The 22,359-nt window shown below is 38.9% G+C and overlaps 1 protein-coding gene across 18 annotated transcripts in view; it reads right to left on the bottom strand.

Annotated features, from left to right (window-relative positions):
- The window catches only part of DST (dystonin), a 432,349-nt gene that overhangs the window by 173,420 nt on the left and 236,570 nt on the right, over positions 1-22,359 (bottom strand). For all 18 annotated transcript variants that reach the window (XM_087438739.1, XM_087438737.1, XM_087438738.1 and 15 more), the window contains one exon: positions 17,812-17,978. In XM_087438739.1, coding sequence (XP_087294865.1) covers positions 17,812-17,978 — 167 coding nt within the window. The remainder of the gene's footprint in view (positions 1-17,811; positions 17,979-22,359) is intronic.

Genomic DNA, 22,359 nt, shown 5'->3' on the forward strand with positions numbered 1-22,359 from the left:
TGTCAATTCAACATTATATTTACAGGTGTATCTATTTACATAACAATTTCTGCAAATATTAATACTAAGCCTGTGTTGAAATACAGATTTTCATCCAACATTTAACACTGCTTACTTCTCTCAGAAACTTTTGTGTGCCAAAAGCAAGTATAGCAAGGAAAATATAAAAATTTGAACATACGTAACTTTCAACAAAGTCTACAAATTCCTCGTAAGCAGAATATATATGAACATCTGTCCCATTCAACCTATTTAAGCTCCACAACTCCAAAAGCATCCCTCCAATCCAGCTAGCATCCTCTCAAGGTTTCCCCCTAAACAGGAAAATCTTATGCTTAGTTCAATGCCATGTCCATGGCAACCCCCATCCAGAATGCCCCTTCCTGTCATTGTTTCCTCACCACGCATCCTCGAGAGCAGAGTTCAAGCCCCATCTCCTCTGTGGATCCCTCACTAATATTCCCAGCCCTCATTTTCCTCTGTTCCCTGAACTCCTTATACTCCAGGGCCTGTGCCAATCAACCTGGCACTTAGAATAATCCTATACTCCTTGCCCTATTAACTCACTGTTTAACGTGCATGCACATCTTGTTTCTCCCAACTGGTCAACTCCAAGACAGCAAGAACCATGTATTAATAAACTTTTCTATTTTAGCCTTCCGCTGAGATAGAGTGGCATATACTTAGTAGATACTCAATAACTATCTACAGATAAGTTGGTAAGTTGGTTGGTTAGTTAGTAATTTGGATCATAAATGAATAACTAAAATAAGCATTAGTTTATATTTTCAGAAGCATGCATGTAAACACACACACACTCTCTACACCAGACTTCACCTCTTTCTAATTTGTGAGACTTACATGATACTCTAAACAACAGGCATACTTTGACGCTGGTTCTTTCTACATAAGACAAGAAAAGACTCTCAAATACTCCTTATATAGAATGTGGCAAAATATGGTAGTTGGAAACTTGACTCAAGGCCAGAAGCCAGTCAGGAAACTTTCATCTCAAAAATAAAGCATCAAAAAAATGCAGAAACAAATGTGAAACAGTAAAGCCTTCAAAACGAGTGGCACCCAAAATCACTGAGTAAGAACTTGTTTACCAGCTTCTAAGGAGAGGCTCTCTACAATCTCCACAGGCATTCTGGTTTGCTTAAAATAATCATTTGGGGATCAGTTGAAAGAATGAAGGGCTCAGAGGTAGTGCGGGAGGAATGGAATGCAAATTACTTTGAATACTATTTGGAAGGCTGTTTACATGAGCAACTCTTTGAAAATACATCATTTAAGAAGATAAACAGCAATCTGTACTCTTATTTTTATCCGATGAGAAAGCAGACTTCCAAAGACATCTACTTATAGTTTTATAGCACTTTGAAGTGTTCATAACCTTGAGATGTAGCTACCATTACCTACTATTTCTCAGGAAATTCTTTACTGTTTTTCACATGCCACCAATACGATCACCGAAAAGTGATCCTACCTTTATTATAAGAACAATAAATCCACTGACAACAATAGAGGTAAATGACATACCTCTAAAAATAACATTTTTTACTCATATTTTGAAGAATCTGCCAACTTCGAAATTACTAAACAGGTGTGTATAACAGTCTAGACAAAAACAAATATCTAAAGTTCAAAAAATTGTTTTGTTTCCACGAAGTTCACACATTTTGAAGAAATAAAAACCAGCCTTTCTGAGTTTGCCAAATCTCCCAACAAGAAAGGGCATGCTGTTAGCGAACCCTGCCATTAGCAAAGAAAGTAAACACTGAGTAATCCCAGAGAGAATGAATAAAGTCATTGAAGAACCAAGGTTTTGACTAAGAGAATAAAACATAGAACTTCCTTCAGAATGACATAGTCATTTCAGCACAAAAGCAGCTGTATAATACACCAAGTTTGGATAAGTCACCACCTTTATCATGAATTTAACACTTTAATGGAACAAAAACTGAAATGGTTTTCCTCCATTAAAAGACTGCAGTAGACAAAGAAAATTCATTAAGCAAAAAGTGACAAGGGAAAAAAACTTTAAAACCACTATGAAAAAGGAACAACCTGAAAATTTTCAAAATTCTAATCCCTCCCTAGCTCATCTCCTAACCGCTTGGTCATTTTCAGTCTTCCATTCTGCTTTTCCTCCATTTGGCTCGAGCTTCCAGAAGAGGCACATGCTGTCTACCCTCCTTCTTTCTTCCTAGTCTCACGGGGATAATATAACTTTTAAAAACTTCAGCTATTTCCCACATACAGGGATTTTTACTTTCATTCCAAAGGTTTCATTTCACTGTAACATCTCTTTTTTGTGGAACATTAACAAGAAATTTCATTCCCAAGGTAAGGTTTCCTAAGACATGTTTTTTAGATGTTCCTTAGATACTCCTAAGATAGGTTTGCCTAACCAAAGACTATACTCTACTGTAACTATGCAGACGCAGCAAACATGTTCCTGTATCATAGTTGAGATAGTTAAGCATTAACTATTCTAATTTCCCCATTTTCTGGAAATCTTTAAAAATCATATAATCTTCTGCCACCTAAAATAATATATATTAGTCTTTTTATGGAAAAGAGGCCATTCTAACTCTTACTTGTGTTACTATTCTACAATAATGTAACCTTTTCTGAATGACTCAGCTATCATGGATAGCAATTTTCTAAAACATATATTTATATCCCACTTTTTCCCACAAATGACTAAAAACAACTTACAAAGAAATAAAAACACAAGAAGATAACACAAATTTTAAACTGAAGTATAAAACCAAGATAAGGCCATAAGATGAAGCTGAAAGTGAGGCCAAAAAGTGCAAACCACTTACATGCATGCTTAGTGCCCATAATTTGTTCAAAAAATATATGACAAAAAGGTATCAAACAAAATGGCTATTGCCATAATACAAAATAATACTGGATAAAAGTAATGTTTATCTTTCATATGACACCCATCTTAAAAGAGCATTCTCCCTAGACAAAATAGATATATATATCCACCTGTATATATATATATATATATATATATATAAAAGAGGGCCGGCTCCGTGGCTTAGTGGTTAAGTGCGTGCGCTCCGCTGCTGGCGGCCCGGGTTCAGATCCCAGGTGCACACCGACACACCACTTCTCTGGCCATGCTGAGGCCGTGTCCCACATGCAGCAACTAGAAGGATGTGCAACTATGACATGCAACTATCTACTGGGGCTTTGGGGGGAAAAATAAATAAAGTTTAAAAAATATATATATATTTTAAAAAATACATATATATGTATATATGAACGGGCATTTATGTATGCATAGGTATGTATGTGGATATATATACATATATGTAACATAAAGATATTGCCATCTACACTAACAGATAGTCAAACTAGTGGAACATTAAAATTGTATAAAAGATTTGTTTGGTACAGACACCCCAAAGTAATTTTCCAGCCCTCAAACACTTTATTAATATATTAGCTCACACAAGAATTAGATAGGATTCTGAGAGAAAATGTGACTTATACAGTGTTACAAATAGCTGAAGATTAGCACGAGAGACTACCTAAGGCTTCCACATTACATCACGCCACATACCAACAAGCTCAACTACAAGGAACAGGAAACAAAGTCCAAATACCCGGAAAGAAAAGTACTTAGAAATGGCCATTGGAAAATACTAGAGGGGGCAGTGACGAAAGTTAGCTAAGAGAAGAGTACATTGTGCAGACTCAAGATGACCAGATCCAGAACCAAATATGTGACAACAGCTGAAAGGACAGATATAAGAAATATCAATAGTCAAAGCCAAATCAGGAATTGCATTCCAAAGTATGAAAAAACTGACTTAAATTCATATAGTTTGTTGGGTTGTACTGGCTCTCAATTGCCACTCAGTAATTATGTATTGAGTGGATACAGACTTACGTTTTGGCTACACAGCATCTGAACCCTCACCCTATGTTTGAGAAATTTCCCTTTCAGGAGTCATGAGAGAAGGAAAAGAGCAGAGTCCAGTTCCCAATACAAAACATTATCACATCGGGTTTTTCTTGCCTCTTTCCTTTGCTCAAGACATGCCCGCTGTGTCCCTCAGCCCCACACATCACACTACCTAGTCAACTCAAATTCTTCCTCGAACACTTGGTTCCACCATTGTCTCCTCCAGGAAATACTTTTCTCTGTTCTCAAATGCTCTCTGCTATCTTCATTTCTGTATTTTCCACAATTTGTTACAACTATGCATTTACCTGTCTTTCACATTGGACTGTGGGCTCCCTGAAGGCAGAGCCTGTGTTTTATCCGTGTTTATTTATATCTTCAATATCTAGTGTAACACCCAGCACATGAATGTTTGAGGAGTGAATGAGGTTTGGGGACTGGAAGGTACCATCGATTCATTATTTCTGGAGACATTTTTCCATCCTAGGTTTGTTCCTTTTCTTTTCACTTATTTCTACAGACAAAGCCACCATCTATGGCTTCCAACCGGCTTCCAACTAGGATTTCAAATCCTTGTCAAAATCCACATGGAACAGGATACAGTGTCATAGCTCCTTCATAACCTAAACAAACACACATCTTTTTGAAGTTTCTTAAAGGCTTTTGTCTGCTGAAAACAATCTGGAAAATAGGCATGGAGTGAAAACTACGAGTAAGGGATAAATTATAAAGTTTCAAAAAGCATAAATTACTGCTTTTAGGTTCTGAATCCTCCCTTCTTATGTTCTCATGTGCCCTCAACTTCAGCTTTTGATAAAGTTGCCAGTTGGGATGTCTTATAAAATAATAATCATAACAAAACAACAGGGATTAATATGTATTGATACCTACTATGCGGCAGGCAATGCATTGAGAGCTTTAACGGCATTATCTCACTGAATCCTCTCACCAACCATAAGCAGTAGGTTGTGTCATCACCCTGAATTCACAGATGAAAAAACTGAAGCTTAAGGAGGTTACATAACTTGAACAAGAGCCCAATCTGACAAGAGGCAGTCAGGATTTCAACCCGGGTCTGTCTCAATCCAAAGCCTGAGCAATTCGCTACACTACACTGGCATTATAACCTGAGAACTAATTAAACGGTAACATCCAATATGAAGCTGAAAAATCAAAATAAATAAATCACAGAAGAACTTATACTTCTGCTACTGGGGAAAACGATAATGATGATGGTAATACCCATAAAGAAACATAAGAAAGTGTGTATAGGAGTGCATGTGTGCGTATTGGCATACTCAGAAAAATAAATTATAAGAAGTAAGATGCAGTACCAGATTGTTACCAAACAGCACTCATCACTATTTACTATACCATTGTATCCCACCCTGGGAGTGGTTTTAGGGCCCTAATCCAGACTGATGGAATATAGAGAAAGGCCCGGTCATCTGCATTTTAACAAGGTTCTCCCTCTCCCCCGGGCAAGTCTGGGAATGAAACCAACTTCTCAAACCATTTTCTCTCAAAATTATTAACATTTTGTAATGGCAAAAAAAAAAAAAAAAATCCACAATACTATCAGATAATTACGTATAAAACAACACAAAGCACATACAAACACAAGCATGCCCACTGCCTGACACCCTCAGTAGGAGACAGCGAACCTTTTCACTCTTCTCCAGTATTGAGTTTTATTGCTTAAATCTAGAGGAAAAGAATACATTTAGGACAGGACAGGGCATGGGCAGGGGGATGTGGACAGTTCATGCTGGCCTAACTCTGGAATACACTGTAAAATGATGAAGTCTGGAAAAGACAGCATTTGGTAACAGATTTATTTTTATCAAAATCAAAAATGACTTAAATAAACTTTGTGATTGGAGCTATCTGATCATCTGAAAGGACACTGAGCAACCATTTTCTTTCTCAATTAAAAAAAAAAGAAGGGGCCGGCCCAGTGGCGCAAGCGGTTAAGTGTGCGCGCTCCGCTGCGGCAGCCTGGGGTTTGCCAGTTCGGATCCCGGGCATGCACCAAGGCACCACTTGTTAAGCCATGCTGTGGTGGCGTCCCATATAAAGTAGAGGAAGATGGGCACGGATGTTGGCCCAGGGCCCGTCTTCCTCAGCAAAAAAAAGAGGGGGATTGGCATTGGATGTTAGCTCAGGGCTGGTCTTCCTCACAAAAAACAAAAAAGAAAAAAGAAAGTAGAAAGGTGGTCGCCAGGAGTGGGGAGAGGGAGAATGGGGTGTTGTTTAATGGGGACCAAATTTCAGTTTTGTAAGATGAAAAGAGTTCTGGAGATGGATGGTGGTGATGGTTGTAGAACAATGTGAATGTATTTAATATCAATGAACTATATACTCAAAAAGGTTAATATGGAAAATTTTACATTATGTATATTTCACCAGCATTTTTAAAGCTTTTAAAATTTTTTAAAAGACAATTTTTATGTATTTGAGAGAAAAGGCTATATTGAGGTGGAAAAAAGTAACAGGGCTGTGATTCAGTCCTAACTCGCTCTCTGTTTGACCTTGAACACACATCCAGAAACCGGTGTCTCAGTTCCCTTCTACAAAAAATGAAAATCAGGAATTACAGAAAATCAGGAATCACAAGAATCAGCTCGAATTCCAGTTATCCTTAAGGAGCATCTGGAGATGGGAGGGGGGGGTGGAGGGAGGGCATTTGGGGCTGCTCCTGCCATAAGGTTTGAAGAACCCAACCGATTTGCCCTAAGTCTCAAGAGAGGATTCACATGAAAGTACTTGTGAATCTGAGTATAAAGAGAGAGGTACACAGGTTATTATATCTACTGGCATACCAAAAAATGTAATAAAAATGTAATCAGAGAAGCCATAACTTGGTACTTTGGTATGCTAATTATAAATAATTCTTCCCAGCCAACAAATTAGCAAGTTCATTCATTCACTCAATATTTAATAAGCATCTCCCATGTGCCTGGCAGCGAGGCACTAAGAACATAGGCCCTGTGTATATGGAAAGCACAGAGCTCCAAAGGGAGCTGGGGAGTAAACCAGGAGAAAATCTGGTGGAAAGGGGAACCCCGGTATAGGGAAACAGCACGTGAGTGCTCTGTGCCTGGAGGTAGTGCAAGCACAAGGAGACAGTGCATGGGCGAGTAGCCAGCAGCAAGGGGAACATGGCGAGAAATGAGGCTGGATGGATGGCAGGGGCCAAGACGATGCAGAATCTCATGAACTTCTTAAAGGATTTTGAACATTTTTCTAAGAACTAAGGAAAACCATTAAAATGCATTAAGGCAGATTATAAAAGATTAAGTGATCAGATCTGAGGTCAGACAGAGAAAAAATTTAAAGTGGTGAAAGTACTCCCACAGAATCCAGGTAGGAGACGATGGTGACTTGCAAAGAATGTGGCAGCAGTGGGGAGAAGTGGGCAGGCCAGGAGATATTGAAAAGGTCAAATCCACAGAACTTGGTTTTATACACTGGCTACAGTAATTAGGGGTGTAGGCATGGATGAGAGTCAACACAGAGAGAAAGAAGAAAGTCGAACAGCAACCTTGAAAAATTCCACCTTTACTGGCCTTGTGAAAGAGGCTGAAAAGGGAACTGAGCAGGAGCGGCCCAAAAAACACGGGAAAAAACAGGGACGTGCAGTGCCATAAAGCTAAAGAAAAAGAGTATTTCAAGAAGAAAAGAATGGGCAATGGGGTCAAACACTGAGGAGTACGAAACATGCGGCCTGAAAAATGTCCTCTGGATTTAGCCACACAGAAGGCACTTATGACCATATAAGAAGTGTTTTGGTGGATTATGAGGCCAGAAGCCAGATTAGAGCAGATTGAGGAATAAGTAGGGAGTAAAGAAATAAAAACGGAGGGTAAGACAGCTCTTCTGAGAAGTCTGGCCTTGAAGGAAGGAATGATATAAGGCAGCAAATGGAAAAAAGCATGAGGCGAAGGGAGAGTTTTTTTTTTTATTGTTTGTTGTTTTATTAAGGAAGAGGCTTCAGCATGCTTAAAATCCAATAAGAAAGATCTGTTGAGAGAGAAAATCTTAATATAATGAGAAAGAAGGTTTCTGAGGCAATGCTTGAGACAGGATCCAGAGCACAGGAGGAGGGGGACAGGCCTTGGATAGGTGGAGAGGGGATCCCTCTGTTAAACAGGAGCAAAGATAGCCTGGCTAGGATGCATGCAAATAAAGGTAGGTCTGTATCTTTGGTAGCAAAAAGAAAGACTTTCCACTTGCTGGCTCCAATTTCCTCTGAGAGCAGAAGTTGAGATCATCAGTTAACAGTGAGGGAAGAGAGGAGGTGTGAGACAGGCGGTGAAGTAACACAGATAGAAAAAGACTGCTGATCAGAACCATCTGATCAGGCTGGCGATCATGACATTACAGTGAAACTCATCCAGCCTGAAGTGTGACTTTCTCCGGTGCGCTTCACTGCTCTGGTACATGCATAGACAACCAGATAGCTTGGGTTCGCACAGGGTAAGGTTTTGCTGGAAAACTAGTATGCACCCAGCAGCACGCATGGAACTCAAAGGGATTCTGTGAAAGTTAAAAAACAAACAAAAAAACCCCACTCCATCTACCTAGAGACCAGTCTTAGAACCACCTCTGTACTCCAGAACACAACTCGCCAACTCACACACAGATGCACAAAGCCACATACGTATGTCATTTACATCTGCTCTTCAACAGATCACACAGTAAGAATATGCATTAAATAGGCCTCACTTATCCTACGATGGCAGAGCAGTTACCGTAACAAATTCCTGAAGATGAGTGTTTGGATTAAATCATGTTCAGGCTTCGCATATTCTTACCACTCTGATTGGTGCAAAAAGCATCTCACCTCGGCCCCCTCCCCTCAGGGAGTAAAAAAAGATGCATAATATGGCCGTCCCCTCTCCCTCAGCAAATAAATGTGAACATGCGGGAGACCCACCCACAGTTTCGTAATTGGGTGTGGACATTCCTTTATGCTCATATTTGGGCAGAAACCGTTGAAAGAAACAAAGCCAAGAACTCTGAGATGGCAACAAGCGATGACGGTAATTTTCCCTTTTCTCAAAACTAGATGTCTGACTTTAATTCAAATATTCTATTTTTTTCCTATCAAGTGACTCTCTCCTAAGAACAACACAGAAAACAACAAGAAACACTATAATTTATAGCAAGCTTTGTCAGCACTTCAAGACTGGAATCTAACAACCTCAGAAATTAAAAGATACCTAATGAGTTATGACTTTCACTTCACAAAGAAAAATTAACCCCATAACAGCCTCACAGACTTTAATAAATAAAGAGAATAGTATTGATTTTGATAGAGTAGCAACTCCTTCAGTACCTGTATTTTAGAGAACTTATGAGAGTAAATTGTAAGTAAACCTGAGTGACTAGGAGATAAATACCACTCTCCCCCCTCCCCAAAATAGTGGATGGATCAATTTATCTTTCACTCTGGTAGAACATAAAATACTAAGCTACTTCATATCACAGAATAACATAAGAATACGAATCTATAAACAAGTCCAAACAAAAGAAGTGGTGTTAAATAGATGGATCTGTCAAAGAAAAACAGGTGGAACAAACACACGCCGGCCGTTCCAGCAATGTAAGAGAGATGAGAATGCAAGAGAAAGGGAAGATGCTGAAGAGAAACGTGATGAAGGAAGATAAGTCAGGTTTCACAGTAACAGGAGTCTTTAATCGATGCCCATCTTCTCTTGGGCTTTACAGTCACGTGCCCCAATTAGTGGATCAGCAGCAACGTACAAGAGGGATGTAAACTGCCATTTCTTACATACTTCCTAAATCTCCGGCAATGTTATCTCAAGACAGCCCCCACTGCTGCTATTCTAACTTCTTAGATGATCATATCACTCTGAAATGTGCCAACTTATTTGGTCATTTTTTCCCCTAAACTCTAACACGTGCATGTTTAGACTAATAGCTTGCACACCAAAAGATACGTGGGCCTGCAATTTCAGCTCTGGCACACACTTTAAAAGCTGAAGACAGGGCCGGCCCTGTGGCTTAGCGGTTAAGTGCGTGCTCTCTGATGCTGGCGGCCCGGGTTCGGATCCCGGGCGCACACCGACGCACCGCTTCTCCGGCTACGCTGAGGCCGCGTCCCACATACGGCAACTAGAAGGCTGTGCAACTATGACATACAACTATCTACTGGGGCTTTGGGGCGAAAATAAATAAATAAATCTTTAAAAGCTGAAGACAAATAATTTTATGAATAAAAGTGTAAATTAAAAAAAGAAGAGAAAAAAATGAATGGGGTTTAGAGCTGCCAGAATGCAATTAACAAAGGAAATGTTTCTGTCTCAAAGGCATCACAAAGGGGAAACAGTGCAGAGGGGTACGTATCAATGGCACCCTTTTTGGCAGACAATTCAAATACATGTCTTAAAATTTTAAATGTATTACCGCTTGACCTAGAAATTCTACTTCTAGGACCTGGATCCTACAGACATAGTCACACATCTGCACATAGACACATACAAAGTCCAATACAACATTGTTTTAATAGCAAAAAACATAATGTCCACCAATAAGATGCTATTGAATAAATTGTTACATCCATACAATAGAACACCATGCAGCATTTAAAAGAATAAGGTAAACCTATTTGTGCTGATACAGAAAGATGTCCAAAATAAATTAAGGGGAAAAAAAGAAAAATGTGAAATAACATATATATATATATATATATATATATATATATATATATATATATATATACTATCCTCTCATTTGTGTCTTAGAAAAAAGATTATATACATGTTCAAGATTAGGTGCTTATGTAAATTATAACTCAATAAAGCTGACCCTTCCCCCTAAAAAGAAAAATAGGTGTTTGTAAATGCACAGAAAATTTCTGGAAGCATATGAAGGAAACTTAACAGTGCTGGTCTCTGGGGAAAGGTACTGGGAATCTGGGGAAAGAAATCACATTTCAATACAAATCTTTTTATTCTATTTGAATGTTTCATTATATTAATGTCTTGAGTTTCTGGTTAGTTGCTTTTTTTTTTTTTAAATCACAGATACAAGAAAAAGTAGGACTCTGGTAAAGAGTGCCTACTGTAGAAAGTGCTACCAAATTTACCAGGCTTTTGAGAGGGGACTGCCAGGTGAGTCTTCTTTCCATTACGGCTGTGTCACTTTTTCAGTGATCTGACTCAAAAACGGAACTAGGAGAATTTCAGCTATGACTTACTTCATGTCTATAAGGATCTGTTTCATAGAATAATGGAAGGCTTAGTACGTATTATAGAGAATTTCTGTAAATTAATCTGAGCAAGAGGGCCAGGAAGATAGAAAGAAGGTAACATAAGCAGATACTTCCTCTAAATATTTACACACCAAATCATTTCCCCAACAGTGCATGTAAAAATACACAGATACATGAAAAATGGTCACTGGACGTGGACACTAACTCATATACCTCACCTGGACGCAGATGTATTACAAGCAGTGCATGCAAGCTTTCCAAGGATTTAAAAATGTGATGATGGTTAGAAGTCACCCATTTACACCCTCCGAGTTCAACCGTTTTGAGTTTGTCTGGTAAGGTAAGTAAGCAATTTGATTTTGCCTCACAAACTGAAATACTCGTGACTTTAAAATTAATAACCTTCAGGGCTCTGTGTCTGAGCCCAGCCTGTGGCCACATAAACCAGGCCCACGCCTGGGTGTGTACACACACACATACACACACCCATACCTCTGGGTTCTGCAGCCTGAGGGCACACCAGCTTCTGAGGGAAAAGAATCATCTAGTCAACATGAATCCAATTTCCTATGGGAACATTTCAAACCCTAAAGGGCCTCCTCCCTGCATTAAACCAGTCCAATCCGGTTTAGCTTGTAAAGTATGACTGAAGCCGAGCATGGGGCTGAATCACAGGCCTCCAGGTCATACTATTCAACAGGATGACTGTGACCACAGCCTTACAGTCCAACCTTCCCAATTACAGCATCTTTAAACACTTAATATAATGAAAATGATGGCCCATTAAATTCTAATTCAAAATGCAAACAATGAACAAAATAGTTGCTACTCAACTACACACTGAGATAAATGAAAAATTCCTGGCTGCCTAATTAGAAACATTTAAATGGCATGCTCCTGAATACAACCTATTTCAAAAATATTGAGTCTTCCTCAGGTAATATATTTAAAACAGGCTTATAGAAAGAATGCCAGGGGCCTTAAAAGGAGATTTAAATAAATGAAGGGGATAAATTAGAAACAAGACTAGGACAAGCAGCAACTAGCAAGCAGAAACAATCTCTCTTCAAAACACACCCCCCCATACCCCAGCATTTTAGTCTTGACGTACTGAGTATCTCCCCCATATCGCCACCTTAGGTTGGCCCAGGCCTGCTGCACACTTGCATTGTTCTTTCTGGCTGTAGGCACACATTCATGTTCATGCCTGCTCAGGCAGACGTGTTTTCATGCTGAGTGACGCTGGGCCTGCTGTTTTGGGACACAGCTTTCATCAGTGTTCTAGGGCAGATATTGATTTGGAGAGACTGATAAAATCAGACAAGTCAGGGGCTGAACTGCAAGCTGCAAGTCAGAGCTTTATTTCCCTCAGAAAGAAAAAGTCAGTTTTACTGTGATCCCCAAGCACACTCACAAATAGGCACACAGAACCATCCATCGAACCCTCTGTTATAACAGCTACCTCTGAAGAACATGTACCACTGACAGGAATGTTACTCCTCTGTATCCATCTTAGCTCCTGGTGACTTATTCATCCACTAGTGTTTAGAGGACACTCCTAGAGTCCCTTGGCCACTGCTTCTCAGTTAATTCTACTTCATCTTCTCTTGCTACTAAGCTGCTTGCTCATCAGATGCTTTTGTGACAACCTTTCAATCTAAGTCCATCAAATCCAGTCTTTCTCGTTATTTCTTTTGAATGAAAATTAAGGTTAGGGGCAAGAGTGAGGCTTATTTACCTAAGATCTCTTACCAGTTGTGGTTTTCAGTGAAAAGATTTTAATATGCTTTCAAGAAAATTTCAACTATTCTAACAAATGAGCCGAAACTAATACAGATATATAGTATTTTTATTATTTGAACCCTTTCCATAAAACTAAACATAACAAATAGACGTTCCTAGAAGGAACTAGGAACAGAATTTCCTAAGGCAGAATTAATAGAAAAATATAATGTATTTATCAGTGACCTATTTAAATAGAACATATAGAACCATCCCTCGTAATCACTTCCATTAAATCATATTACTTTATCATTCTTATTACCCACACATAATCCAGGCTGTTTATCCTCTTTAGGATAACACGACATACTAGGACTAAAGAACAGTTCATTTTCAATTTTGCTCTTACTTATGCTAAGTGTTTTAACGTTCTCTTTTTATCTATAATTTCCCTCACTATATTACGAGTTGTGGCTGACGATATTTTTATAAATAGCTAATTCTAAGTTAAGCAATTAATGTTGTCCCTCATCAATTTCTTACAAGGGACAAAAATCTTAAGTGACAGTTATATATGGTACTGCTCTTTATTTAGTCATTTCTTAATCATTTCTTAAATTCATCAAGAATTTTCACATATCTTTGCTGAATATCATTAGTCTTCAAGGTTGCACTATCACAACTGTTTTGGTCAACAGTTCCATTTCTTGAGATCTAGTTTGCCTACAGGAAATTACCTAAATAGTTACACAGAAGTACATGAGAATCCAGAGCAATTTCCTCCATTATTTAAAAGGTATGCGATGTTGAGCATGTTAGTTACCTTTTGAGCCTCAGTTTCTTTGATAATTTAATAAATTGATAAAAATGGAAATAGTACCATCTGTTTCACAGGATTGTGATAATTTTAAAAGCTACCATATATAAAAAACAGCTAGGACAGAAACTGATACATGGGCAACATTCTGCATATATTTCTTCGGTACCTATGTGACAATCACTTTCTTTTTACCTTCATGGATCATTTTTATTGCATAACATCTATAAATTAGTCTTACTATATAAAAATCTCTTCATTTTTATTTCATATAATAGTTCTTTCAAAAAATGGAAATACTAGTAAATTAAGTTTTCTATGGAACATTTTAGAATAACTGAACAGTTAGTAAAGTATTGCTTATTGGGGTTAAACATTCTCTCTACTTTCAAGTCATATTCTATGTTAGAACGCTAATAAAAATATGCTAGACAATCCAAATTAATCTACTTGATTAATAAATTTTGGTAGTATTTACATTAATACGAAATCTGAAGGATGCTTTGTTCCCATTTCAGATCAATATTTCCAAATCTTTAAGATATTAGGTACATAAAAATCTGACTAAATCACTTATTACAAATAATACTCATTTACTTTACATGACACATATTATTTATTTTCCTTCTAATCCCCAGAGACATCTTTCATATCCTATCCAGGGCATGCAAACTTGCTGCACATCAGCATCACCATCCCTCCTTCCATCCCTGCAGCAATCACAAGGTTGTTTCCTGCCAAGCCCTTACTCTCTCCTAAGATCGTTCTCAAGAAAGCATTCCACATGGTCAGACTTGGTAATTGAGTAGAAGTTAAACCCATGTGCCATCTCAGATAATCCTTATTACAGAAGTCAAATAAAATTCATATAAATAATATAACTTTTAATCTAAAAAACTACCAAAAAAGCCCAATTAAGTGGATATATTTCCACAGCAAATCCAAATACATCACAAAATTTATGGGAATCATTACCAAGTAAAAACAACTGTTAAATAAGACATTACCCTCTACATGTGATTACTATCGTCCAATCTCCAAAAATCTGCTTATAGTGATTTTTCAATTGCTTATAACTTTGTCTCTTCTGTGTTTAGAGTAAATCAAGGCATTCAACAGCAAAAACCATGTGTAGTTCAACCCCATCCGTTTAATTCTTACTCATGCTAGAAGAAAAGTATTCAATTGTTTTTTAAGTAAAAAGAAAGGCCCAAGGACTTGAACTAAAAATACAATTCTACAGATGAAAGGTTTCTTCTAGTGAAAGAAACCACAATGATATTTTATGACACACAGGATAACTTAACAAAACTTCAGCAACAAAGAAATCTTATAAGCATTTAAACCAGATACTCGGTATTTTTCCATGAATTCTAACAAAGGAAAACAAAGCTGTAAGTCAGCATAAGTGAGGCCATCTTGTTACGCTAAATGGCCCCAGCCCCTCCTGTGTGACTACTCGCTGCTCTGCACATACTCTAAAAAATTCGCATGCTCTCCTGATTTATGGCCTCTGCTTACATATGTACTCCCAAATAGCTTGATAAATTAAAATTTTGTTCTATGAGTTTCTCTCCAGGAACAGGTTGACCACAGATGGGAAACACAACTACAAGGTAGGTCCATCACAGCTGACAGGAGAATGGAACAATGTGATGTCTGGAGCCCCACATGCCTGGAGACCAATATCCCTGGACTCTCTCCTCACTGCCCATTTTCCCTACATAACTGCGTCAAGATTCTGTAATCCTTGAAGATGGTTTTTTGAGACAGTAGTTTGCCGTCTTCCCAATTATGCCAGCTAATCAAATTAAAACTTCCTTTCTCGATCCCTAACTTGTTGTGATTAATTGGCTCAGATCACGGTGAGCAGAGCGAGCCCAATGGTGGGTAACAAAGCCAACCAGGAAACTGAAGTTTATAGTTAAAGCTAAACACATTTCTGAAATGATCACTCTGCCAAAATAAAATTCAAAACAAGTAACATTCACAAGATTCAAATTCTCTCCCAAAGCAATATAAGCTTTGTAACATTAAACTTCCCTTGGAAATTTTAGGATCTCTGACACACACAGCAACTTATTTAAGAACTTAGGAGAAAAGTGCACAGTATGTATATATCAATTCGTACTTATACTCCTTCATAAGTATTGAAGAGACAAAGCCTAGAGACCGTTGTTTTTTTTTGTTTTTTTTTTTAAAGTTTTTTTTTTTTTTTAAAGATTTTTATTTATTTATTTTTCCCCCAAAGCCCCAGTACATAGTTGTCTGTCATAGCTGCACATCCTTCTAGTTGCTGTATGTGGGACGCGGCCTCAGCATGGCTGGAGGAGTGGTGCCTCGGTGCGCACCCGGGATCCGAACCCGGGCCGCCGGCAGCAGAGCGCACGCACTTAACCGCTAAGCCACGGGGCCGGCCCGAGACCGTTGTTTTTAAAAGTCAATTATTTTGGAAGAATAACGGGCTTCTAAATGTTTTGCTTCTATCCATAAATCTTCAAAGAAGAGGGCAGAGCACACCCTCAAAGATGCATCCTGACATAAATCCTTGAGGGATAACAACCCAAATATTTTTATTCAAAGGCCAAGAAGATCTTATCATCCCAGGTATAGAATGTGTCCAGCTACACAGCCTTCTGCCAGCCTCGTGTTTTAAGTCACATGGGAAGTGCAGCATGATAATCGCCATGTCTGTAACCACTAAACCCTCTTGGCACCGTGTTACTCAAGATCTGGTGCTTTACTTTGGACAAGTGTAGGCAAGTTGATCTTGGTTTTTCTTTTTAATTCAGTAACTTACATCTACCTCTATTGAAATGGTGGTCCATAAAGGAAGGAGACCATTGTAGTGTTTAAAGGGGGCTCTTGGGTGTGGATACATGGGAGATTCATTATAGTTTTGCAGACATTGAAATTTCCAAAATAAAAAGGAAGAGAGAGAGGAAGAGGAGAGAAAGAAAAAGAAGAAAAGGAAGGGAGAGGAGAGAGAGAACAGGATTTCAAGTCAAACAGACCAGGATTAGAATCTTAGCTGGGTAACTTATTAGCAGTGTGACCTTGGTGATCCCCAGTTCCTCATCTATAAAAGTGGGAGAATAACAGTTCCTGCTTTATGCGACTATTGAGAGATCTGAAGGAGACAACGTTTGGAAAGCACTTAACAGAATGCTTCACATGTAGAACATTTTCAAAATATTAACTATTCCATATAATTATTATTTTTATTGTAATCAAATAAGTTTGTTAGTTTAATGAGTTTATAGCTTAGGCTTAGTCTGTTGAGGAATACATTCAGTTCCTCAACAACATGATATAATTTTTGCAAAACTAACAAAAATAACTGAGATCAAAAAATACATCATTTTCAATAAATATTTTCTGGGGATTTAGCTTCTTTAAGGCAGTAAGAGCACGGACTCAAGAGCCAGAGTGTCTGTGTTTGAATCTTAAGTCTGCCACTCGCTGGTTGTGTGACTTTAAGCAAGTATGTACTCTGAGTCTCAGTTTCTGTCTATTAACTGTGGATGACAATATCCCCTTAGAGATGTTGTGAGGATTAAATAAATTAATATATTTACTGCTTAGGATGATGCCTGGCACTTAGTAAGTGCAATGTAAGAGTTAATGGGGATTTAGTTGTTAATAATTCTCACTGGGAAACTGTTTACCACCCCAAAATAGACCATTGTAAACCCAGCTACTCACCAGAGTAACTAGACTAGGAAATTATGATTGGAGACTTGTGAGCTCCAAGTCTGAACTAAACTCTTACCTTACTACTTACCAGTTCTCTATATACACAATCTTGGTCATCTACCTGTGGATTCTACACATCAGAACTAGCTATCTGCTAAGTAACTGGCAAAATCCAGAGACATAGTATAGCTATGTGTGGCTACACATGTGCACGAAAGCTTAGAGTGACAATCTCTGAGTGGTGGGAATAGGATGTTTTTATTTTTACTTGTCTGTATTTTCTAATTTTTTGCCATGCACATGTATTACTTCCATAATAATAAAAAGTTATTTTGAGATTTAGAAACGAAAGAAACATGTCTCGTATTTGTCTAAAGAAAAAAACAAACCCCACAAACTCCATACCTGTATTTATGAATGATGGCATTAAATAGTTTTCCATCTCTCCAGCAGGTAGTGAAATTTTCACACCGTATTCCAGCATAACCCTCTGTTGCCTGCTGTGTCCACAGCAGCAATCTCTCTTTTGCAGACATGTCCTCTGACTCTCCAGTAACATGGATATCCGATATCTAAATACAACAGAAAGTGTGAAACCATCAGGAAGGAAGGAAGGTAGCTCAGATTATGAACCCACTATGCGCCAAGCACTTTATAAGTGCTACTTTAATTAATCTTCATAACTCTCACCTGTAAGCCAGGTATATTTTCCCCATTTTACATCCAGGAAAACTAAGTTTCAAAGAGGTTAACAGATTGAAAAAGTCAGATTTAACCCAAGCATCTAATTTTTTTTATTATACCAAAACATCACAGCATCAAAAATTCTACATTCCTCTTTAGCAATCAGATTTGTTATAAACAACATAAGCAATGTTTTTCCAAGTTCAAGTGGATGACAAGTAAAACCTACAAAGTAATCTATATTACCACCGACAGAGCAGAATTTGATCCGACAGGTATTCTGTGTAAAAAACAAAGGAGAACAGTACCCTCTCCAATTAACTACATTACATAACAATCTGGCCAAAGTCTCTTCCATTTTCTCATGAGTCTACTCAGCTTGCTCAACACAAAACCTTTATCAACTGATTTTTTCCCTATACTTTGTTTTCATTAAATTTTCTAAAAGTCTTTTCCATTAAATAATAATAAAACAGGTCACCAGTTCACACGATTTACATTTCCTTAAGAAGCTCCTTGAAAAGGTCCTACTTAATCTACTGATAATGATATTAAGGCACAAAGTAACTTTACCAGGGGTCACACTAATTCCAAAGGCGGAATTAACACAAACAACTGTTCCCTCAATCGGTGCAGGACACAAAGCCAAGGGATCAAGAAGACAGGCGGCAAGCCAGGATCAGGAGGCAAATAAGAGGCTGGAAGCAAGACACAGGGAGGGACCAGGCATTTTGTAACAGGACGAAAATCACTGAAATCATGAGATGGGCTTCCAGTCCCGGCCACTAGTCCCATAGTTTTGGACAGTTCACTTCATGTCTGTGAGTGAACTTCCTCCTCTACAAAATGAGGAGGGAGGAGGCAGAAGCAGATACCGTTCAAGGCTCTTTTCAGTCTAAAGTCTTACTATGGGACTGTAAATATGACACAGATGTCAGATGTCAAAACCGGCAGAATCAAGCAACTGAAAGTAGAGAATAATAGGGCCCAGACTAAACACAGCCTTTTACATGTGGCAATGCCAGGCTCAAAGAGGAAGCCCTTTATTCCTCCCAGCTGCCCCAAGAGCCACAGGCATGGCCAATCCAGGGACCTGGGGCAGGAACACTGCAGCAGTCAAAGCCACCCCAGGCCTGGCAGCCCAACACGGCGTGGAGATGTCAGCCACACACACCCTTTCTGCAGGATTCAGCAGAGGCAGCTGTGCACTGTGGAGCTCCCCTCTCAGCCACTGTCTGAGACACTCTCCTTGACAAAGGCCAGGATTTGAAAGTGGAGCAAAGTGTCTCAATTTATCATCTTTCCTAGGAATCTGTGCTAATCTCTGTTGCATGGAAGAGAACTATATTTATGAACACATTATCGTGTATGTATAGGCGGGATTTCTCTTTTTTTGTTTTTAATGTGGACAAAAAGAGCTGAAAAATCACCAGTATTCTTCCACCCAACTTCCAAACGATATTTCTGGCCTAAGATTACGCCAGAGAGCCTTCCTGGCAAATCCTGTGAGTTTAAATCACATCTCTACCACGTACATGCTCAAGTAACTTAACTGCTGTAAGACTGTTCCCTTCCTTGTAAAATAATGATGATGGTAATTATTACACTGTGTGGTAAGAATCCAACAACACGAGCACAGTGTAATGCCTGCCCCACAGTAAGTGCAAACTCAGGATGTCCGCTGTTTTATTGTTGTGGCTATTATTATTCCTTTTGACAAAGGGAGAGGCAAAAACTTGGCTTCGTTATTCTCCCAATTCTCTTCCCGTAAAGAAGAGTTAAATATAAAGTTTTAAAATTTGCTGCCTGAAACTAATCCAAATCTATGAAACAAGCCTTCAGAGAAACTAACCCAGGAAACTCTGTAAATGGAAAAGTTGAACCTCTAGGTAAAAGTTCACAACGTGTTCCTTTTTAGCCTTTACAAATTATAAAATCAACTGCTTTCGGGAACTCTCATAACACAGGAGCTATAACGGGTGGCATTTATAGCTATATAAAGAAAAGGAAGGGAGCTGGGAGAGGGGTTCTGCTGGATGAAGAACATTCCATGCCAGGCCAGTCAGAAAATTACCCATTAACAAGGGAAGTCAGTAAATTTCAACTACAAGGTACCAGTTTAAGTTTAATAGGTTTGAGTGCTACACAGCATTTTACCCGAGGAAGGATACTAAAGAAGAGGAGTTTAGAGGTCTGAAAAAGGAGTAATATCATCCAAGAGAAAATAATATATTCTCATTAGATAAGTTTCTAATAGGTGAATTTCAGATTATTACACACACAACACTATTTCAGGCTATTACACATGCCTACACTATTTCAAAAGCCACAGTTCAAAAATGCACATTCAAATATGTCACGAACCAAACTTTAACACAACAAACACTACTAACACATTACTCATTTTCAGCTTCTCCTGCTATTTCCAATTAACTGAATATTATCCCCACATGGAAATTTAAGATATTTTAAAAAATATACTGTTACCATTAGCCACTATCTGAGTATATGAGACTTTTCATGACACTGTGCAACCAAAAGTAAAAAAAATAAATTAATTAAATGCTAAAATCACAAGTCTACAGTTGTCATTCTTAACCCCTGATTTGAAACCCTTGCATTCAGCCAAACAGGCTGAATCCTCCATCAATAACAAGTCAATGATGGTTCCACATTCAGGTCGGATTCTAGGACGTAATCAAGCCTCCTCCCTTCAATTCCTGGAGGCAACACAGTAATGATCAGAGAGGGTTTCAATTCATGCTGCCTGGGTTCAAATCCCAACCCTAACAGTAATGCGATTATGATCCAGAGCTATTCACATAATCTCTCTAAAATCTATTTTCCTCATTTTAAAAACTTAAATGATGACATAATTTCTACCTCCATGAGTGGTTCTAAAGATTAGATAAAATAATCCACATCAAGTGCTTAGCACAGTGCTCCGCATGTAGAACACTCTAGAAATGTTAGCTTCTCCCATCACAATTATATTACTGGTATTTGCTGCTTAAAGCTTCTCACCAACAAGCTTGTCAGCTAGCATCAAAAACAAACAAAATACTTTATACCAGAGTTCCCTAGTTCCTTTTGGAAACTTGAAGCCCTCATGCCTCACATCCAGGTCATTGTTGGCTACCACCCAAATTCAAGTTCTTCCTGTCACTGAGCCTCTCATGCCCGCATTTCATCTCTGCTTCATCTCTCTTGACCCGGCTTGCCACCATTCCCAAACTTCCCAGAAATACCTATTCCACGGTAAACAAATCTCTTACATCTTCAGTACCTTACACCGCTTCTACCTTTTTACTGAACCCCAGGTCTCCATCACTGCATTAAGTCCCAGACACCATTAGCCCCAGAGGCAAGGCAAAGGTATTTTAACACCCCCAATAATGCAAACCAAATGGTTTTCAAACCATTACCCGTGGGTACAAAGACCTCATTTTGCACATTGTAGGCTGATCTTCTTCCTCTCCTCAAAAATGATCGTTGCATCCCCCAGAGGTTTGGCACCTGGCTGAGCATGTGTCTGTCTCCATCCAGCACCTCATCTTCACAGTCCTTTGTCTCCTCTGATCTCCCCATCTTGAGCTGGAACTACTCCACCTCAGATATTTAACTTCTGACAGCAGTTTCCCGCTCCCCCAGCACTTTCATTCTCTAACTCCACCTAAACCAAGTTCCAGCTTCACCAACATCTCATGTTCCTTGACTCGCCCAATTTTATCACAGTCTATGAGCCTCTTCTATCCTTACCTCCTTCTCTACCTGGTCATGACCCCCCACTTCAACCAATATCCTCAACTCCCTCACTCCTTTCTCTTTACCCTGCAACCACCCAGCCAAATCTTAATTCTGATCAAGACAGCTGTATGTCTTCTCTGCTCTTGCCCCAAGCTAGAAAGCTCTAATAGAGAAAACCCGACCACCATGTGGACTGCTGCCACCACAAATTCCAGGTCTGCAATCTCAGCTAGGCACGCCAGGAAACACGGCAATTCTTCTTGGTGTCTTAATTGGCCAGTTTTCACCCCTCACAGTAGTATGTCTTTCAGTTCTTCACCGTTTGCCTAAAACTCCCTACCCCGCCACCTCTTTTTTATGTTTAGCAATCACTTTTCCTCTCCTTCTCTACATAGAAAACAGTGACATGAGTAAAAACTCCCTCACTTCCTGCCCTGTTACCCACAAACTTTGCTTCCACAGGACCTGCTTTCCTCCTGTGCTCTGAATCCTTCCACCTCCCGCCTCCTGGGGGTCTCACTC

The sequence above is a fragment of the Ceratotherium simum genome, chromosome 13, assembly GCF_057802395.1.
Source record: "Ceratotherium simum simum isolate JZ-2026a chromosome 13, ASM5780239v1, whole genome shotgun sequence".
Taxonomy (NCBI): Eukaryota; Metazoa; Chordata; class Mammalia; order Perissodactyla; family Rhinocerotidae; genus Ceratotherium; species Ceratotherium simum.